We start from the raw sequence: 22,806 nt of genomic DNA, 5'->3' as shown, positions 1-22,806 counted from the left end.
TTCTTCTTAGAATATTTTTCATATAATTTAAACAGCAACATAATCTAATCAAACCTAACTTTCAAAGGTGAAAAATACACAACTGGGGAAAAATACACAAAATAATCAAGTACATCTTAAAAAAGAAGTTAAAGAAGTTTGTGCAGGTATGCTTTTTTATGCACTAATAAAAGAAAAGGCAGATGAAATATTGAGGAAAACGAGATAAAAACTCCTTCCAGTGTTTCTCAGCAGCTCAACAGTTAGTATCATTATTTACTCTATGAAGAAAATGGAATTAAAAGTTATAGAAATCACTAAATAACTGCTTAGGGTAGACACTAAGAACCCATTTTATTGGCATTTGTATTGCATTGTTTTTCCTGTTCCTTCACAGAATTTTGTTTCTTCTGCTTACAACACAAGAGTTTCTATCCATGCCCATCACAGAGCTTGCTAAGCAGTATTGCAGTAAACAGCACTGTTTAACACAGGAGTAGAAAGCAGAAAGTTTCCTCGATTTTCTGCCCACCTTGCCACAGCTGCAGAAGTAAAATGCAGTGCTGAGAAAAGAAAGTTTAACCAACTACCAGTAAGCCTGAAAAAAAAACCCCAGGAAATCATGTAGAGAAAAGGTGGAGTGCTGCAGTCAGTCTAGGCAGCTGTGGACATCATTCTCTCTTCTACAAGTCTGCTATTTAATCATCTTTTTTGGTCTACTTATTTTTTCTACAAATAAGCTGTGTAACACTTAAAGCTTTCTTTGAACACTCCACACTGTTCTTTCTGGATACCCCAAGCAAAGTCACTGACCTACCCCTTTCTGGAGTCTCTCCAAAAAATGCATTTCTATAGTGCAGCTCTAAAGGTTAGCAGCATTTATAGGCAAGTTCACAACTTCCATTAAAACATTCTGTATGTATTTAGATCTTGCTTTTAACTTGCTCTTTTTTATATTATGCTTCTGACTAAACAAATCCTCATTTTCAGAGTGCTTCCAACACAGCATGCACTACCAGAAGACAATGCATTAAGACAGGTGTACGTCTTCTATTCCAACCCAAAAAGTGAACAGCAAAGCGCAGACTGCTCCCAAGCTACCACCACAGTAACAAGGAGCAAGGCAACGGCTTCTGTAAGTGTCAGTATAAATTAAAAACAGGCAGTAATCATGACTGTCGAAGACAATCCTATCTCTTCCAACAAGTTCTGAAGGTAGCCCTTACACAGGAACCTGCTACAGTAAAATAAAACACTGTTGGCTCAAAGATGTTAAGTATTTTGAAGCATAAGGCTACTGAAAAAAAACACATGGAAATTCCTTTTTTTAAACTCCACATCTCTCATAACTTTTCTTGTTTAGAACCCCTGAAAGGAAAAATAAGGGATTATTAGGTAACAAAACTTCCCACACACAAGTCTCTCCAAGCTGCAACTGCTGAGCAGTAACAAGTTCACCATTCTACAGATGGAAGAACTGAGAATCTGAAGATGGAAACCTGAGAAGCACTTCCAGTGGTTCTCAGAAAATGTACAGACACATATTTCTAGGTAGCTCTGCACAACTTCCCCAAAAACAAGGCCTTCATATATAAAAAGGTACCTTCTATTTCTATAAAGAACATATTCCACCTCTTCTCTGCTTGTACTAATTGTACAATGGTGCAAAAGACAACCACTTCTTCCTGATTTAAATGCCCTAAAATGCTACTCACTTGCTATACTTACATCTAAAGAACTTATGATGCTCTGAATGATACCTTCTAACATTCAAGAGAAATATTAATTTTAATGCATCTATACATAGATTAATTACCTGGTTTTAAACATCCATGTTCAAAAGCTGCTGACTTGGAGATCACTGAATCACATACATTGGAGAAGACCTTCAAGATCATCAGGTCCAACTGTTGACCCACCACTGCCAAGTCCATCACTAAACCATTTCCCTAAGCACTGCATCTACACCATTTTTAAACACCCCCAGGGATGGTGATTCCACCACCTCCCTGGGCAGCCTGTTCCAATGCTTCACCACACTTTCAGTGAAGAAAGTCTTCCTAATATCCAGTCTAAATCTGCCCTGGTGCAACTTGAGGCCATTTAATCTTGTCCTGTCGCTTGTTACTTGGGAGAAGAGACCAACCCCCACCTGCCTACACCTCCTGTCAGGCAGCTGTAGAAAGCGGTAAGGTCGCCCCCTCAGTCTCCTCCTCTCTAAACTAAACAGCCCCAGTTCGCTCAGCCGCTTCTCATCAGACTTGTGTTTCAGACCCTCCACCAGCTTTGTTGTCCTTCTTTCTGTTACACATTGTCTTCCTCCGTCCTTGCCTCCAATTCTCAAAGGCAGCAGTCAACTTTGTTGTAACAGATGTCACATGCAAAAGAGCTATGTTAGCAAGACAGCCTTGCTGTTAGAGAAAATTCAACTATGTTCACCTCTCCCTAATGTCACCCTTTTCTTACACTACCTTATCTCTCTATCTCAGAACCAGGAAAAAAAAGACATGGGAGAGACGCCAATTTTTAATACATTTGTGAAGGGTCCACAGAACTCACTGCCTAAGTAAAAGCAAAGGGATCAGTATAGCCAGGAAGTACTGCAAAAGGTACTGAAAAAACACCATTATTTTCCATTGCTACACACAAATGAAGACAACAGTTCATTTGCTAAAACACTGTACAGTTTCCGAGAATAGCAGGCAAGGAAGTATAAAGATGCCTGAGAATTTGCAATGAACCCCATGTATACTTTTTCCTTGTCTGAAAAGGCTAAAGGACCAAGCCTACAAAACCAGTTTGAGGCAAACAGGAAACAAATTTTGTAAGAAAAAGATGGCATGCACAACTGCATTGAACGAGAAAAACCTCACGAGATCTTTGTGTTTTTCAAATACCCTCAAGTTAAACTCAAGTTTAAATCTGTCTGGTAATGAAATGGCTCACCAAGTTTAAACTTCAAAGTTAAGTATTTCAGCTACTTTTCTGCTGCTTATTTGGTTTGACAATGGTGAAGTTACACGTGGTGGACAATTCAGTTTACTCTTATATAAAACAAGAGTTTCAGTACTAACTGTAGCCAGAGGTTGTCCAAGGCTGTACACACTCAACTGGGACTGTTTTCTTCTTTAACTCCATGACACAAAGACACATGAACAAAGTCCTAAGACTCTTTTAGTGGGAACAAAGCATGTGCAGAGGCTGTAGCCAGTTACAGGTTTTGTAAGTTCATGCACTATAGACTGTACTCATAAATTGTGTGTACAGCCAGGTGAAACATAAGACTACTGCTGTAAAGAGATTCTTACTGTAAGCTGGGTAATCAAATCATGTAAGATCACAAATGAAGCCAAATAATTAACCACACTCTGCAGTACAATTGCCAGAGGTAAGTGCATACTCCTGGAGTCACACCGTCCAGTAAATGGTTTCTAAGTAAAATATCAAACTACTCACAACTCACAGATCATGGGTTACTGTGCCATCCATTTCTACTACATTTCTACTGGTAAGAAAACAAAAGCCCACTCAGCACCTTGAAAATTCTGGACTACAGCTTTACTTTTTCCTCTAATTAAATGGATTTAATCAGAGATAATGGGTATGAAAGATCAAAAAATAGTCTAATGCAAGAATTGCTCTGTATTGCAAGTCTGGAATTTCTGGCTCTCACGTTGAGCAGTGGAATTTCTGACAGCTTTCTGTAGCAATGTGACAGCCTGGAAGCAAATTGTAAATTTCAGGCTCATTTTTCTGAGCTGTTCCACACACTCAAGATTATACTGTCGTTCTTACTACATCTCCTACAAATGTGAGGACTTTTCTCAATGTTCTGAAACCTCCTCTTAGGGAAGTTTCTGCTTTCTTATCATCAGCTATTTACTAGATTTTAGTTTTTCAAACAAAATCAGTTTCATGATGTACTTTGCCAAAACCAGCTACCTTGCTTGTATACAGAAGTTCAGAAAGACCCTGAACCAGGACTGTGCTATCTGAGGCTATCCAGGCATCCCATTACCTCCTCTAAATAGGAATGAAAAAAACTTCTGTCTCGATCTCATCCTTAAAACATTTTTGCATTCATCTAAGGCCTGTCCTACTTACTTCTAGCAATTGCTAGAGACTTACAAATCTGCTTGATGAGAAGACCAAAATCAGTTTAAGGGTGTGCACGCAAGTTTGTGTTCTGAGAAGCAAAAGTGATACCCCCATCAGAACAGAAAGTGGTTGAGTAGCCTATGAATGCGAGAAGTAATTTACAATTGCTTAGTCTTTGCACCTCATCACAGTCCTTCCAGTGTCATGTCTTTTAATTGTCGTCTTTTTTTGAGGCCCCACAGATACAAATTACTCCTCTATTTTGAACCAAAAAAGGCACCTATAAATGCATCACCCCCAAAGCTAAGGACTGAGAAGGCAAATAAAGAGGGCACATCATGGCATGGATGCTCAGCTCTGCCCCCTCCTACCTCTCTGGAGTGGGAACATATCACTAGCATCCACCAGCTCTCACTGTTACACCACTCCACAAACACAACTTGTTTTCAGAGGGAAACAAAGGGCTAAAATGAGGGTGAAGGGGAAGCACCACTCTGTTTCCTTAAATATCCATCCAAGTGTGGGTCCTGCCTACATGCCATACAGGCTGTACAGAATCTACAGTGTGAATCGAGTGATTGATCTAGCTTCACTAGAAGAAAAGCTCTGTTTCTCATCTACTGTGCTTTGCTGTTAAAAAAGGGGAAAGTATTCACAGTGGCAAACTTAGAAAGCAGAATGGCATACACCAAAGTAAACAGAGCAAAATGTCTAAGGTATAGATTTGTTCACAGTTCAGAAATTAATAAAAAGCCTGTAAAAACTGGAAGGGGAAAAAAAAGAAGACCATGCTGTGTTATTTCATTTAAGATTTCCAGACTTTTATTGGCTCTGTAGAATGATGAATATGTATTATGATCTCAGTTTAAAATGCAGTCAGACCCTATTTTGACTTTGAACAAGTGGTTACAGGGGAAAAAAAAAAAAGAAAAAAAAAAGAGTATAAAATATTTCCAGTGTTATACGCCCCTTTTAAAACATCTAGAAGCTAGGGGAAATGAATTAAAAGGAAATTAAACTACATTAGTATAGTAACATTTTAATATTAACTGTCTTTTGTCAAAAGTATTACATTAGCAGGTTTAACAAACCAGCACATTTATTAGTTACTTGTCTTGCATTGGCAGACAAAATCCTGTAATAAATTTTTTCAAGTATATGTATAAAGAAGGAACAAAATAAATGAAGTACTGAATTCTCACAAGGAATCTACACACAGCATTCACACTGAAAAACACCACTCCCCCAGGAAGTCCTTAATGGTTGAGAATAAAATCATAGATGAAATAAAGAGAAGGAAAACCATGAAAAGAGCAAAACCTTCCAAGAAAAGAGCAAAGCCTTCCACAGGACAACCTGTAATTAGATAACTGAATCTAATGAAATCTGTGGAATGGATTTACAGAAATAAAATGGATAACTGTCAAGAGACAACAGTGGGTATGAATGGTTTATTTACCCCAATGATTTTCAAGCATAAATGTTAACTACAGATCATGTGCAAAAATACATAATAATAAATATAAATATATATAGTAAAGTGCCTTACTGGATCTTCCTACTGAAAAGGCATAGCAGAAACTAGTTAAGAACACACTCCTACTTCTCACATTCCTCTGCAGAGATACTTGGCACCAATGAAGTGACATTTCTGAAGCCCTCAGACCTTTTCTACAATCTTTACTACATTTTTTTTTTTTGTATGGCTGGTATGGTTAGACTAGATGGCCTAAGGATTTACTGCTATTAACAGTGGGAAAGAATGTGCAACTGTGCCTGTGTGGATAATTGTTAAATAAATTACTGACAGAAACACATATTAAATAAACACAGCACTTCTTCGGATCAGTCTTTGTTTGCAAATCAAAATCATAACTAGCAGCACTGATTATCAGGATTGTTAATTTGTGCTCCCTCTACTGGTTCTTTCACCTTAAAGCCATAAAAATAAGTCTAAAAAATTCTCAGATTGTTGCATTGCAACTCAACAGCCCACAAAATCTGAAACCAAATTATATTACTAAAGAAAACCCTTATACCCAGCTGATATCTTAAAATCAGTACTAAATGTCACCTTAGCTCATTAAAATGTCAGAATGGAAGCAAAAGAATCTTGCAGCTCAAAAAGATGTTTCCTATTATACCAGCTTTTCTGTGCCTATTTCATAGAAATTCCACTTCCCTCAGATTTAGAAATGCAATTAAACATTTCAAATTATGAATCATTGTAAGAAACCACTGTTAATTGGATTTTTAATTGAAAGTTCCTTTTTTCTTCTCCTTATACAAAACAGCATCAGTAACCGAGCCGCAATGCAGCCTAGATGACAGGACAACTTGGGCTGGAAGACAGGGTTTGGCAGCCCACCTGATCCACCCACCCTGCTCACAGCAGGGCTAACTCCATGCTTCAGTCAGGATGCTCAGAGACTTAGCCTGTTGACTCCTGATTATCTCCAAGGCTGGCAACTCTGCAACCTCTCCAGGTAACTCATTTCTGTACTTAATCACACCCACGGTGAAAAACTTTTCATGTCATGTGCAAAATATTTGTTAGATCCAAACCAAGTGTACCTCTGGGACTCTGCATTTCATCTGAAGCTGACAAAATATACTCTATAGACATTTATACAGCATATAGCAGATGCTCTGACTCTTTATTTCACAAAGCACAAATAATACCCTCTCCTGGAGAGATAATTTAAATACTAATTTTAAATGGCAGCTTCTGACAAAGAACTGTTTAAATGATCTCTAAGCAGAGTGAGTTGTAGTAAATATTAATGCATTGGTACAATTACTTTTAGTTAGCAGAAGTGGAAATAATGGCCAATTTCATTTACCTTGCTCAGTATGTTGGGGTTTTTTTATTAATAGGCTTTAGTTTTGTAGATGAGCAAGACAAACTTCTATTGTTATATGCAGCTTGGAAATGTAAACACTTAACACTTCCCACAACGACCAACTTCAGAATTGATTCAGATTATCATCGCAAAAAAGCATTCAAAAAGCCAGTCAAAGAGCACTACTGCCCCCTAACGAGCCCACAAAAAGGCCTATGTAACTGTTTTCTGAAAAAAATCAAGTTATTATATCCATGAATTACTACCAAAAAAAAAGGAAAAAAAAAGAAGAAGAAATAAAGCTTCATGAGAAATGAACACAATTCATTATGAATATATGCATTAAATTCACGCCAAATGTCTGCACCAAAAGGGACATACATAAGTTTGGAAGAAAAAACCCCAAGTATATAGCATCTAGGATTTTCAGATAACTTAATACTTTGTGCACAAAGAGATTATGAAGATGCAAACTACAGCACAAAAATTATGTTCCAACACTTCTGTCGCTACATAAACAAATATTACCCAATCTCAAACCTATTCTGTACTAGTATGTAATCATTCAGAAAAAAAATATGGAATTAACTTCACACCAACCCAGATTTTAAAATTTTAGTGTCTGTAATTTAAGAGCATCAGTAGGTTTTTCTTGTTGCGTTGTTTTATCTAAATGCCAGTTACAAGTCTATTCCAGGCTTCTAATTGTAAAATAATTCTGATCTTGGTACATAATCATACCCACAAAAAGAAATAGAGGGGAAACAAAAAACAATCCACTTGTTGAGTTCTGTTTGTAAAGAAAGTAGACAAACTTGCCAGAGAATTGAATCTGTATGCAGTGCTACCCAATGCAGCTTGGACATAAAATATTGTCCGGTTCCTGTATTTACATTTCAAAAATACAGATTACAATGAACTGCTGAAAAAAATAGAACTGTTGCAAGTCTTGGTGAGAAGCACAAACATAACCTGTGTATTCTCTTTTATTCTACCATAAATTAGAAATTCCACTCACACCGGTAAAATTACTGTGATTTAAATGCAATGCTAAAGCAGAACCACATTTCTGATTTTTCCCCTCAAAACTTCTACACAGACATTTTCACAGCTAAACATTCTGACAGTACAGAAGACTCCAGTTCCCATTAGCAAGATACAGTTAAAAGCAATTCATGTCTTTAAAGTGTGCTAGTTAACAAAAGATACAGATTTTGTGCATAAAATATTATGTTCATTGTTAGGTTTTTGCACTGAAACACCACAAACCACTTGGCCTTAACACTTTAGCTTAAACCTCCAAATATTGGCTTTCTGTGGCCTTGCATATAGTGTCTCACCATTCATGTAAATACATCATTAGCACAGAGAGGTTGCAAGTAACAAGTAGTATCTCATACAACTACACACATGGTAGAACGCTGGAAGCTATTAGGCATTAAAAGTATAAGAAGTACCAATCACATACTATGTGATGAAAATAAATGATCTACAAAGAGACCTAACATAACCATATTCCGTTATACTTCTCTATTAGCTGCAGCCCAAATTGCTGGTAACACAGCTTTCAGTCTACCCAGTATGTTTGCTGTTACACCAGTACTTCACGATTCCAAGTGCCTACAATAATTTTATGAAATATAAAAATGAAAACACTGGTAAGACTAACAACAATCAAGAGTTCCAATGGATGCCTCAGAACTTTGAACGTAAGGCCATCACCACATCTCATTCCAACTCTGCCAGGCATGTATTTCTTACCTTTCCATCTTCACTGCTCACTCCCAGCTCTAGCACAGCTCGAGGAGACTTCAGCTTCGCTTGCGTGGACTCTGCCATTTGAAGGTTAAGCTGCCATCCAATTGTTTCAAGCTATAAAACACAAATTTAGATTACAATCAGATGGTACAGAAGCATTCAAGTCAACTTTCTATATTGTGAATGGTCTGTGTCAGTTTGGCTCTACAAATGTTAAACATTTTTATACAACACGCATTCTGCAAATTTGTTTCCGCAGATTTGTTTCTCTCTGTCAAATTTATCATTCAAACTGCCTGTGACCACCCAAAATAAAGTGACTTCATTTGCCTCAGATCTGCTGGAACTAATCCACAAAACACAACTAAGGATCCAAAATAAGGTAGTTTCCCCTTCCTTGTGGAAGTTTATCAGCAAAGTTGCAGATTCAATCTTATTTCATATTTATTTTTCTTTTAGGAAAAAGAAAAAATTACCAATAAATAGTAAATCACCTAAAAATGGTAATTTCTTAATCAACAGATCTATTCATGTGTTCTATCATATACAGACATTAATGACAAAAATAATTCTGTGTTGCTTTTTAAATTGTTACTATTGAAAAGCCAAAACACAGTTAAGCATGTGAGCAACAGAATTTTTCATATAAAGCTACACAAAAATGCATTTCAAATTGCTTTTTAATCATTAATTTTAAATTATAGTCAAACATCACCAAGCTACACTTCAGACATAAATGAAGTACACAAGAACAGAACTACAAGTCTTTCACAAAACTATCGACCTGGCCCTCTTGAATAAAGGCAGTATATATATAAATTTTTACCATCTAGCAAGTTAATTTTCACACAAGTTCTTTTTAACCTACTGTTTCCCTCCTGCTAGTAAATATTGTGGGTGACTTGGTAAAAGCGAGCCACAGGTCAGTTAATCTCTTACCAGTCCAGCAATTCAGCAAAAATCAACAGCATAAAGCCATCCCAGAGGCACTGTACTGTGAACAGCAGAGAAGTCAACACATGCCCTGCCTCCTACAGTGACAGTAACCTCTAGATGAAAGATGAGCGAGCAAGCCAGTGGCAGAAACATCATCCATGGACACAGTTCAAAGACAGAACTTCCAAAATTTATTGCAGTATAATTAAATCATACCATTTACATTTACACTTCACATTTACACATTAATGTATGTTATATTGCATTTCTTTGTATAGTGCATCGATATTATATCACTTCTGTAACAAACACTGAAACCCATATGATTAAGCATACCAAAAGGAAAATTGCGTTTCATGACCTATTAAGCACCACTACCAGTCCAAGATGGTTATGGAGTTTAGCCAAGGCCAAACAAAGTTAACAGAAAGACACAGTCTCAAACTGACTTTGCATACAGCTACAGGAATAAGCCAGCAGAAGGAACTTGAGCAGGCCAGCCTAGAGTCTGCCAGCTGCTCTGCATTCAGCGCCTCTGTTCAGGCTTCATTCTGTGGTAAAAATAAGGAAGTTTACATATTAATCAAATCATTGAAAGTATGCGTACATCACAAAAGGACACAACCAAAATGCTGTAAATCTGGTCCAGCTCATTTTGTGGTAGGTAGGCATAGCTTTAGTAACAGGATGCCTACAGCCTATGAACTAAAGATACCTTAAAACTCAAGTTTTATAAATTCTAAACGCAGAGTAATTTTTAATCATAATTCTCTGTTCTGATATCCTCTAACCTAGTTACATTTTGGCTGATGGAAATAATAGGGCATTGTGCATTCCACCCAAAAGTACAGCACAATCCAAAGTGGATTCTGTGGATGTGCACAAATCAATCAAACTAATGGACAACTCTGCTAAGCCCTGTGCTGGCCAGTACCTGGAATCTTCCAGCAAATTATATCAGAATGACACGGCTGGAAAACATTTTTCTCTCCACAAACTTCAATAAAATTAAGTAAAGAAATTACCTCTGGTTCTCTAAAGAGCATATAGATCTTAACATCTCACCTTACTCTGGATTTTTGATCAAGCAAGCAGTTGTAGAACCTTATCAAAACTGATAATAGTTAACAGAGAAGGACCCAAATACTGACTTACGGGCTAGCGGTGCAAGCAGTGCCAAGCAGGCAACAGGAAACAGTATCACTTACTTTGATAAAACACCTAACCACTAAGAACAAATATAGAGACAGTGAGCAAGGTCTGGAATGCTATGGCTTTTCATACTGCAGTCACTGAGGTTAAAGTCCCATGCTCCTCAATTTCGAAAGCACTTCTATCAGTTACTTAAACAGTTACTTACAGTAGTGTGGAAACCAAGACTTAGGCTAGCAGCTTATCCAAGATTATAAACCAGTGCCACTAGAGACAAGAAAAGCCTGACTTTTAAGACTTTTCTAAAGCTGTTAAACAGTGTACTCTGTGTGTAGCATGAAAAACAAACCATCAAAAGTAAAGAAATCCAGATTATGTCTTCTATTTCAATTTTAATACACATCTATATAGGAATATTGTAGAGGGCTCAGAACAAATACAATACAATGTGGCAGCACAGTGGCCTGAGTTCACAGCTGAACAGCAGCCATGACTATTTTTATATTGTTTTACCTTAAAATTACTTTGTTTTCCTGTACAATTCCTGTGTCTTTTCTGGTTTAGAGTTGTAAGAGAACAAGTTTTTATTAACAAACAGCATGCTACTCACAGCTTTGAAATGGTCTGACTATTTTCGTGCCAGAAAAATGTCACATGTATTTGACTATGGTCAGGTTTACTTTGAAGACATTCAACATCCTGAAATATCAATTAACCTTTTGAGAGTGGTGACATGTTTCTACATGGTATTTGTGTCAAGGCACAGTATTTGGTAGCCATGAAGTGATACATATTTTAAGGCCAAAATTTTTAAAAAATGAAAGGACTGCAAAATTATTTCCCCTTCTGATACAAAACTTGTTATAGAAGACAAAACATTGGGAGGGACTATATGGTGCTAGAATCTGGAATATATTACCTAAAAAGCATTTATTTGGGAGGGAAGGAAGCCGTAACTAGCATGAAAATAAACCCATGTTTTTAGTTACTGTAGACCTTCAGCTTCTTTTTACATTTCTTAGCAGTTCAGAAATGTGCAAGCTACCTTGTCACTGCAACAATAAACATTGCTGAAAATGTACTATTTAGTGCTGTAAGTTCTCACTGGTATCTCTGGGCACTTACTGAACCTCAGGTTTATGTTTAGAAAACAAAAAAAAAAGCTGCAAGCTGGAAAACAAGGGTAAGGAAAAAGCATAGATACTAAATAAAAACAATAGTAAGCATGTATGAAAGTGCTTCAGATCTCCTCCATGAACCCTACAGCAAATGATTCAGGGCAACATAGGTACGAAGAAGCTTTCGAGAACTCCTGTAATCCTCAGTTCCCGTGTCCATTTTCTTCCATTCAGGCTTCTTAAGAGGATACCATGACAGTCAGGACTAAAAGGCATGGAAGAACCTATGCATTTCTCCCTTCCAGCACTCACTCAGGACTAGTTGTAGAGAAGATAAGGTGTTACACCTGCTAAACCAGCTCTGTACCCCCTACAAATGCGGTGCTTCTCGGTGGCCAACCACCCTCCCAGGGGTACATCCACACTGTGATGATGAGAGCTACCATTTCCCCCAGTATGAGAGGATCTGACCCCTCATCTGTAGACCTGTCTATGATGAAGCCTATGATATCCACAGTCATTTTCTTCCAGTGTAAAACATGGGAGTTTCCAACTCGTGTCCACTGTCCTGTCCACCAGACTACTTTCCATAGTAAATAGTAAAGCACAGTATTTTAAATGTTAGGACAAGATCATCAGCAATCCAACATAACTACAGCAAAACATTTGGGTGAAAGTCATCCTCTGCAAAAAGGCCATGAACCCTAAGTATCAAGTCAGCTTTCACATCTTCTCTGATAAGTTCATACTTGACAGTTTATACTTTAAGCACAATCTCCAACCAAATAAAGGATTTCACATCGTCAAAATTAACACCCACAGAATCTACCATTTCCCTTGTCACTTACAGTCCATTAAGTTTTTACATACCATTGTCTCTTTGTCTCGTATTTTCACCACAGTTCCTTACTTTCACCTTTGGCTGTCCACAAACATTAATACAAATCAAATCAAAACTGAGAAGAAATTCAAGAAATCAGAAAAACATAGCAAGTTTCTATATTATTTGTCAAAATATCAAAATACTTCTCCTTTCTCAACTACGTAAATATATTTATCTTACACTCTAACATGAAATCAAATAAAACTTTTGGCAAATTTTGGCAAATTCAGGCTAAAAACATCAAGGAAAAAATAATAAACTTGGCTATACAAGAATCAGTCTATAAGGCTCAAAAACAAAAGTCTACAACTTGAGAGTGAAGGCAGACTGGATGTCCAGAACACACACGTTGCAGGGATCCAACCTGAAAGACCAAAACCAGTCAAAGTGACTGAGCAAGACACACTGAAAAATGCAAGGACCTTAATTTGAGAAAAGAAGTGGGAATATTGTGAAAAAAGGGAAAAATAAGAGTGGAAACAGAATTTCACATAAGCACCTAACATGTCTTCCCTAATACTTCCACCTTCTGGAACAGGGTCCAGTATTTTTAAGGGAAGAGAGTGAAAAAGGGGTTTAAATACTTAGTCAGCACCAGAGCAGGGAAAGGGTTTGGGTTTTTTTTTTTGGACTTCAGTGATTATACAGAGATCACATCCTGTCTGTCTCTTCACCCATGAAGTCACCCATGAAGGCTGGAAACTTTTTTAATGGAATTTTTTTGTATTTTCGTATAAATTACCCGCTTCTAGAAGGTGAAGCTTTCAGAAGGTCATCTACTATAATAACGAATCATTACAGAAACTACAGAAAATCAGTATTACTGTCCTTGGAACTCACTGATGTGCCAGAAACAGCTTACTTCTCTACCACAACGCAAGGTGGATGCCATAACACCATGCAAACCACTATTTCTCCTCCATGGGTAATCCATGATTTGACATCTGTTTTGTCCCTTAGAAACTGCTAGGCATTGACCTCAGAGAAAGTAGAGTTACAGTGAGTAAACAAAGCACTGAACCTGCAAGAATTACAGTATGGAAATACTGCTTGGACACAAAATCAACATGACTGAATTTTTTGTAACTGCCAGGCATTTAGACAGTTATGAAATAGCCTATCACTTTACAGGTCATATAATACATCTTATAATTTCATATTATGAAGATCTAATTATTTCATTCAGATTCTTGCATTCCATTCTCTTGGCAAGATTTGCTGCTTTCAGAACACCTAGCTTTCTCTAAATAGAGTATTATGTACTTCACTTCTGTGTAATACTAAAACTTAAAGTAAGTCTTCAGTTAATGACAGAATAATTACATTATATTCAGAACACATATATGACTGAGAATATGTAGGAAAATGCAATTAATCAGCATTATAGGTTAAATATGATTTAACAAGCTCCTGTAGATAAACTGGCTGCAGAAAAGATCATGAAGATCCTGGCATATCCATTATTAGCCTTTCAGACAAACAAAGGACTGTATGCATTTCTACAGGAAGACAGCGCAATGCTGATTAGCATTTCGCAAAAAGCAAGAAAAAGAATTCTTAAAATTAGAGTTTCATCTTCAAGTCAAAAAAGTGAGAAACACAGATTTGTGGGCTGAATTTATTAACAAGTCTGATGGGCAGAGAATGCAGAAACAATTGTAAATTAGTAGCAGTGTCTGTCCTTTTATGTTTATGGGGGTAAAGCTTATGAAAGCCCTAGATGGGAAAGGAACACATAGCATAAGCAAACTACCACATGCAATTTGTGAAGTCCACTACTACTATTGCAACAACTGTTCTCAGTACTGCCAACAGGTAATTGGTAAAAAGAAGTGGTAATGTTACCACTACATTTGGTAATCTCTGAAAATCAACTATATAATAATACAAGTTTTCAGTAGTATTATTTCAATTGGGTATTTCTCTCATTGTCAGTGGGTTATGGTTTAGTTTGTCTGTTTGGACTTTTTTTAAAATGCAACAAAGGACCCCAACAACATGTGCCTTTTTAGAGAGAAAACAGTTTTCATTACCCTGAAGTTGCTAAGGGGCTGTTGAACCTTTCCAGCACGAGTGATGAGAATTTTAAAGCAAACTGAGCTTGTGGCCCACCGTCAGAATTAAAAGCCAGTAAGAGTAACCTTTAGAATAACTAGGTCACATGCTGCGAACATTAGAAGAACATGTACTAAGGAAATTATGGTATGATAATAAATCTTATTCATGTAGTTCATAATGCATGCATGCATCAGCTCAGTCAAATCAGCTTCTAGTGACATTACTAACCTGAGCGCGGCTGAAAATAAATATTAATATCCCTTCTGAAAATTCAAATCCTGGCACAAATCTGAGTGCTTGTAATAGTACTACTTTATGTGGTATTGGTAGTGCTGAAGGACTTAATATGGACATTCCTGTTGTTGGTTGCCAAAGGCTTCCTATGGTACAGAACGCTGGTTTAGACTTCCATAGCTTACAACCAACATTCAAGTTTCCTGACTTTGAGTCAGTACTCAAAGATCTACTTCAGTGTAGTTTAAGTACATCTATAGTTACTTTCCTTCACAGGCAGTCCGATTCATTTGAGGACAGGCTGAAGCAGTGTAATTTGACTTTACATCTATGAGGTTTTTAAAAACTGCGTAATACAAACAGAATGCCAAAAGGAACTTCTGACTCATTCTTTACAGGTACCACAGAAAATAATCTTCTGTTAGGCAGAAGGCGAACCAACTTTCAGATAAAGTGGAATATCTACAGTAATACAAAAATAAGTTTCATGCTCTACTGGTACACAGGCCCATCTATTTGTTTTCCAAATACTTTAATCCTTATTTTGAGAGGCCATTCAGTTCAAAATGATCTGGTAATTGTCATAACTTAAATGTTACCACTCGTGAGATTACACCTTTCATATCCTGAGAAAAAAATCTACATGCTTGTTTTCATAAAGCTTTTTCTACAAAAAAACCAAAATAATATGCAAGTGTAATGGCACTATTTTCAGACACACTATCCTCATCTATTTCTACCAAATGCGGTATATCTGTAAGAGCATTGTATCAGTCTACACACAGCAACTACTCTTGGAAGTAAGTTCAGCTTCACAACAATGCTGGAGTGCTCACTTGTTAAAAGGGTAATTTAATTCACAGTCTAAAGTAAATCTTGGTAACTTAAGAATCCAAAATCTAAACTTCTACTGTTGTAGTGTTAAGCATAACTAACACCATAGCAGAGTGCATAATAGCGGGATGAAAACCCATCCTTCAGTCCATTCTTAATGAAGCAGATTTCTGAAGCTGGAAAAATAAGGTTCAAGAACTACTCTCAAATAGCACCAGTGTCAGAAAAACCTATTAGATACTTTAGATATTACATATTAGACAGAGACTGACAAATTCAGAAGGTGCACTATATGATGTGGCTGCTTGCAGTAATGAGGAAAATGAACAACTCTATGTCTCGGCCCACATGTACCTTAGAAAGGAACCTATCCTGCCCCCAGAGGCAACAATTACAGAAGGAGAAAAATTAAATACTGTTTTAACAAATGAAATCAGAATTCTGCCTTTTTAACTCAGATACTAACTCATTTCATCTATTTTTCCCTCTAATTTGAGAGGAACAGTCCGGTTTTAAAGATGAAAGCATTTCCGGGAACAATCTGGAAGAGCTATTCATGTATTTTAAGACATCCATAGAATTACTCTCATTGAAGCTGTTACAAACAGTGAAGCAAGAGAGAATTTGATGTGAAAGGTATCTTCAGCAAATCTTTTTCTCATACTATTACAAGAGTATCTACTACACTGACACAAAACATTTAAGAATGTTTTTGAACTAACAAAATATTTTGAGGAAATAAATAAGCTGTAAGTAAGAATTTTTCTGGTGCAGATCTTTCACTTACAATACACTTATTTCAGATATTCTAAACAAATAACCTAGAGGAAAATAAGCATCGCTATCCTGTCATTCAGTTTAATTCTTGAAAGAATAACTCCCGTAGCTCCTCCACTGAAGACCAAGTACCCTTCATTTCATTGTAGAAAGAGAAATGCAGAATACCCACATTTTAAAGTTTGGGGTTCCCCTCCTCTCATCATTCAACAATCAAATCGGACAAAAAGTACTAAGTCACATAGTTAAGAATACCTTTAATTTAAAGAAATCACTGCAACATGTACACACGGTTTTAATAAAGGTGTTAAGAAAAACACCGGCCTACACACTAACTTCAGATCTGCGTAATAGAACTATAGCAAAATACTGTCTGCTCTCTAAAATTTACATCGTAAGATGCCAATTCCACACTTCATCAGCACACTCAACACTGCAGAATCAAAATTCCAAATTAGATATGAAAATGTCAATTTTGCCTGCTGTGATGATGAAAATACTTTAGGTAAGAGGCCAAGATAAAGATGACAAAACATGTTGGATTTCAAACGCCTTCAAAAACTCCCCCTGTCTGCTTAAGGAAGTTAGTGCAGAGGAGACACCAGCAGGATGAAGTCAAAAGAGCACTCAATATAGTAAATAAATATCAAAACAGAAAAAAAGGTGCACATTTTTTATAGGAAGGCAATAAGCAGCAGCTACAATTTGCAAATCATCACAGATGGTTGGAAGACACCTTAAAGATCACCTAGTTCCAGCACCCTTGCCATAGGCTGGGACACCTTCCACTAGACCAGGTTGCTCAAAGCCCCATCCAGCCTGACGTAGAACACTTCCAGGGATGGGGCATCTACAGCTTCTCTGAGCAACCTCATGGTGAAAAATTTCTTCCTGATGTCCAACCTAAACCCACCCTCCTTCAGGTTAAAATTTGCCCCTTCTCCTGCCCCTACAGGCCCTGCTAAAAAGCCTTATAAGTCCCCATTAAGTATCGAATGGCTACCGTAAGGTGCCACTGGAGCCTTCTTTCCTGGAGGCTGAACAACCCCAACTATCACAGCCTGTCCTCAAAGCAGAGGTGTCCCAGCCCTTGCATCATTTTCATGGCCTTCCTCTGGACCCATTCCAACATATGTGTCTTGTCCTGGGAGCCCCAGAGCTGGATCCCATACCACAAGTGGGGACTCACCAAAGTGGAGCAGAGGGGCAGAATCACCTCCCTCAACCTGCTGGCCACGCTTCTTTTGATGCTGCCCAGGGTACGGTTCGTTCTCTGGGCTGCAAGCGCACATTGTCAGGCCATGTCAAGCCTCTCATGCACCAGCACCCCTAAGTCCTTCTCCTCAAGGCTGCTCTCAATCCATGCTCCGCCCAGCCTGTATCTGTGCTTGGAATTGCCCTGACCCATGTGCAGGACCCTGCACTTGGCCTTCATGAGGTTCTCTTGGGCCCACTTCCCAGGCCTGTCAAGGTCCCTCTGGATGGCATCCCTTCCCTCCAGCGTGTCAACCGCACCACACAGCCTGCTGTCACCTGCAAACATGCTGAGGGTGCACTCAACCAGGAAGACGGCGTTTCCTTTAAGACAAGCCCCAGATCAAACACCAGTTTCCTACAGATGGGAAACTCCAGCACTGAGGGCAGGGGAGATGACTGCATAAACACACTGATTTCTATCTTCTATTGTTGCTACCAACTTCAGTTGTATTAAGGTGGCATCAATGTCTTTGAAGGAAGTTCTGGATGTTGCAGCTTCTTTTCAGCAGGCCTTACTGTAACAACCGCTCGACAGGTGAGGAAGTCTGCAGTGAAACAGCCAGACTTCCACACTGGTTGCATAACGTTTCTGACTATGGTTCCCTACTTCATTTTGAACAGCAATGGAAAAACCTGACGGTATACAGTACCTCAAAAACTGTCACCCTACTGTAAAGAAATATTCAATACAATACACTGTCCCCGTTTTATAAATGGATTACTGAGGCATTCTGTGGTTTCAGTGAATACTCTTCAATGGCAGATTAAAAATCTGCAAGACATCTTTTTTACTAAGGTATGAGTCACAATTGAATGAACAGCACCTTCAGCTGACAGTTCCAGGCAAATCTTCAAATTAAACCCAACACTCAGAGCAAGCACCACAAAAATGGCACGTAACTATGAATAAAACCTTACAAACACCCACCCACCTGTAAAACAAAGTCAGGATAATAGGATTTTTAAAAAAATAAAGCATTAAAGTCTGTAATTAAAGACAGTTGTAACACATATGCACAGCCAAGTTAAACAGAGGTTGCACAGTCAACTACAGTGCCTCTTACTAAATTTTAAGACCAGACTTTGCAATCTTAGTGACAGTTTTGCAATGTATCTTAGTCATGTAGCCATAAGAAAGTAATAATCACTGGATGAATCTTAACCTACCTAGTCACAATACTAGAACACAATCACCCGATTCTGCATTAATCTTGCAGATACTGCAAGATCATCAGCAAACAAACAAACCAAAACAAAACAGAAAGCAGCAACTATGCTTTTCACCGGTAGACAAGAATAATCTTCTAAACTCTGAAGTAGTACCACATGCTATGATTGTCTCTAACTAGAAATAGTGGTAGTTGTAACATATGGGCAAGGAAGGGGTTGGATTGCATCAAGCAGACGGGCAGTGAATTTACAGAATCCTGTAGAAAGACTAACCAAATAGAAAACAATTCCCAAAGGAAAAGATCTGAAAGTTTAAAACACAAAGAGAAACTGTAGGTATCTTTGTATCTTAGACTCCAAAGAAGGCACAGTAGAGACCAATGGGTTGAAGACAGGTTGCACCAAAGACCCAGCTGAGTGGTTAAACCAAGTGGGTAGGTTAGAGAGGCACTGAGAAGAGCCACAGGTCATGCACTATGTTTGCTGTGCGATACTCAATTAACTCACCAAAACTTTCCCCAACGATATCAGTAACTTTAGGAGGCAGAAAAAAGAATAAAATGAGAGGAAACAAGTTTTAACTTTGTAAACTGGGAATCTTAGCTTGTAATTAAGACCAGAAAAAGCAAAGTGAAGCAAAAAGCCAGTACCTCAGTTACCTCTCAGACAGGATCTGAATATGAAGAACATAATTAAACATAAGGTCCTGCACCCAGGGAGGAACAACCCTATGCACCAGTACAGGCTGACAGCTGACCTGCTGGAAGGCAGCTCTGCGGAGGACCTGAGAGTCTGGGGGACAGCAATTTGCCCATGGGCCAGCAGTGTGCCCTGGTGGGCAAGGTGGCCAGTGGGATCCTGGGGGGCATTAGGAGGACCACGGCCAAAAGGCCAGGCGAGGTTCTCCTCCCCTTCTGCCCTGCTCTGGTGAGGCCCCATCTGGAGTGCTGTGTCCAGTGCTGGGCTCCCCAGTTCGAGAGAGACAGGGAACTACTGGAGAGGGTCCAGCAGAGGGCTACAAAGATGATGAGGGGACTGGAGCATCATCCTTATGAGAAAAGGATGAGACAGCTGGGCCTGTTTCTCCTGGAGAGGAGAAGACTGAGAGGGGATCTTATCAATGCATACAAATACCTTCAGGGGAGTGTCAAGAGGATGGGGCCAGGCTCTTTTCAGTGGTGCCCAGCAACAGGACAAGGGGCAACAGGCACAAACTGCAGCACAGGGAGTTCCATCCGAATATAAGGAAGAACTTTACCTTGAGGGTGACAGAGCACTGGGAGAGTCTGCCCAGAGAAGTTATGGAGTCTCCTTCTCCACAGACATTCAAAAGCCACCTGGACACAACTCTGTGCAACCTGCTCCAGGTGAACTAAAGGGAACTGCACTGGATGATCTCAGAGGTCCCTTCCAACCCTTACCACTCTGTGATTAAAAACAGAAAAAGAGACTGATATTCAATTCTAAAAGGAAAATCTCCACAAATTACGTACCTAAAGCCATCTTATTTGGTGAAAAATTAGGATGAACTAGATTCTTCATCCAAGATTGGCTTTCTTCTGAGGATTAATTTCCCCTGACTTCCCATTTTTGTCTGCAAGGATAAAGTCCTAGTTCTCTTCCACAAACCTTATTTAGCACATATGCCAGGAAAAGTGATATTCTCAGAATTCTTCATTCAATATTCAAACTAAAATTTCCCACATCTTTGATCTCTGAATTTAAAAAAGGAAAAGCCACATACCAAAAAGTAGCAGTGTACTTCAAAAGGGAGGAAACAAAAGAAATAATATGACATGAAATTGGTAAAGCAACACATGTGCTAAGAAGCAACAACTTCAAAAGACTTTTCTTTAATTGAAGTTACCACAGGTTTTCATCTTTACATGTATATTAACTGATGAACAGCTACCTTGAAAGCTAACAGAAAGGGATTGTATGACAAATATTAGAAACAGCATTCACGTTTCTAAAAACCTGGTATTTAGGGGTTCACTTTGTGCAAATTGTAAAAGTGTTGTGCTCTGTCTCTCTCTGGGACATTTGTGGGCCCAGAGTAGCAGTAAAAATATGCACCAGTCTACAAGCACTTACAGGGAAAAGTCATAGCTGACTGGCTCTTTTTATCTAGCAGAAGAATACATGGCAAGATCCAAGAGAGGGAAGATTAATTTAGACAGTTTTTAATTAGAGATAAGGGACACATTTTCATTAACCATAAAATATACCCCAGAAATCACCTGTAATTTCAAGCCTTGAAATCACCACCATAGCCCTGTTTCAAAAGCTCTTTTACATATTGAAGAAAAGTTACGGTTCGTATTACACAAGATAAGCATGATACTCTTTTATAACCTTAAAAAACACTATTTCAGGTGTAGGAATCGAATGAATGTTTCACATGTTTTTTAAACATTCTCAAAACGTACCTTCTTCCAACCTTTATCATTTACACTATTGGTAGAAGACAGAAGAGAGTAAGAAGGATACAAAGAAAGTAATTTAAAAAATCCTCAAGAAGTAGTACATGAAAACTGTAAACAAAATACCTAACTAAGAAAGCTGGGTGAGTGGAAGATAAACAGATTGAGTTGTGCTGTAGCTGGCTACTAAAACAAATCTCACTTGGTATAAAACTGTGTCTTGACTACATCTTTCACTATTTACATTCTCTTTGCCAATGTTTGTGATGCCACTGTATAATGCAAGTTGGTTCACAATTCATTGTGACAACGCCCGTCTTTGTGACCTCTGTTTGTCACTGTAAGAACAACTAGTGGATCAGACACTAGACACTAACGAGAAACTGAAAGATTCATTCTGTTTGAGCTGTAGTCCTCCTTGGTTTGCATTTCTTCTCATACCAGAAAAATTTCCCCCACGACACATACACACAGAGCCCACCAATTCTCTTCTTTTTTGTCATTACCACCATAGGATACATGTGTTTCAGAGTATTTCCATAGATTTGACAGCATTTAGCAGAGGGAATTTAGCATATGCACATTACGTACACACCACTTAGCAAGAAGGCCAGTTTCTGAGAAAACGACTTTCAGAGTTTTTCCCATATGGCTTCAAACAGCCAGTCAAGATACAGAACTGACAGCTCTGTCAAGAATTTTAGGTATGTGATTTCACTACAGTTGCATTCCCACACATCATTATATTAAGTAATGCTGTCTGAAGACTATAAAAAACTGCTGCTGCTTGGCAACACAGGACTCATTATCTTCTTTTATTATATATATTTTAAAGATACCTTGAATAGTTTTCCAAAACAAGAAAGCTATAAGGCATTTCACTTGACCTGCTTTTAAAAGAGATAGATTTACACCAAGTACCAAAAAACATACAGGGAACATAATATAGGGGGAAGGGCAGAAAAGTTATTAAAATAATGAAAAATTGCCATGATAATTCAGAGTGAAGCCTACTATAAATCTAGCTCTTCTTCACAAAGTGGAAAAAATACATTTTAAGCTGATCAATAGGTGCCCTAATTTCTAAACTGATACATTACCAATCAAAGACTTCAAACCTGGATCAGACTGACAGCAGACTGCTATCACTGACCTATCATTCTAGAGGCCACATTAAGAATACATTCAAAGAAAAAACTGATACAAATACCACCATTCCAATTGATTAGGATTGTATTATATAGCAGGAATAATATAAAGAGACTGCCATACAAATAAAGATTCAA

General features: G+C 38.1%; 1 protein-coding gene across 3 annotated transcripts in view; it reads right to left on the bottom strand.

Annotated features, from left to right (window-relative positions):
• The window catches only part of COMMD10 (COMM domain containing 10), a 118,935-nt gene that overhangs the window by 83,185 nt on the left and 12,944 nt on the right, over positions 1-22,806 (bottom strand). For all 3 annotated transcript variants that reach the window (XR_008819580.1, XM_056325437.1, XM_056325436.1), the window contains exon 5: positions 8,682-8,792. Coding sequence is in view for 2 of the 3 variants with exons in the window: in XM_056325437.1 (XP_056181412.1) it covers positions 8,682-8,792 (111 nt within the window). In the remaining variant the exon portion in view is untranslated. The remainder of the gene's footprint in view (positions 1-8,681; positions 8,793-22,806) is intronic.

The sequence above is a fragment of the Falco biarmicus genome, chromosome Z (assembly GCF_023638135.1).
Source record: "Falco biarmicus isolate bFalBia1 chromosome Z, bFalBia1.pri, whole genome shotgun sequence".
Taxonomy (NCBI): Eukaryota; Metazoa; Chordata; class Aves; order Falconiformes; family Falconidae; genus Falco; species Falco biarmicus.
The sequence above is the reverse complement of the archived record's forward strand: the minus strand, read 5'-3'. Positions and strand labels throughout refer to the sequence as shown.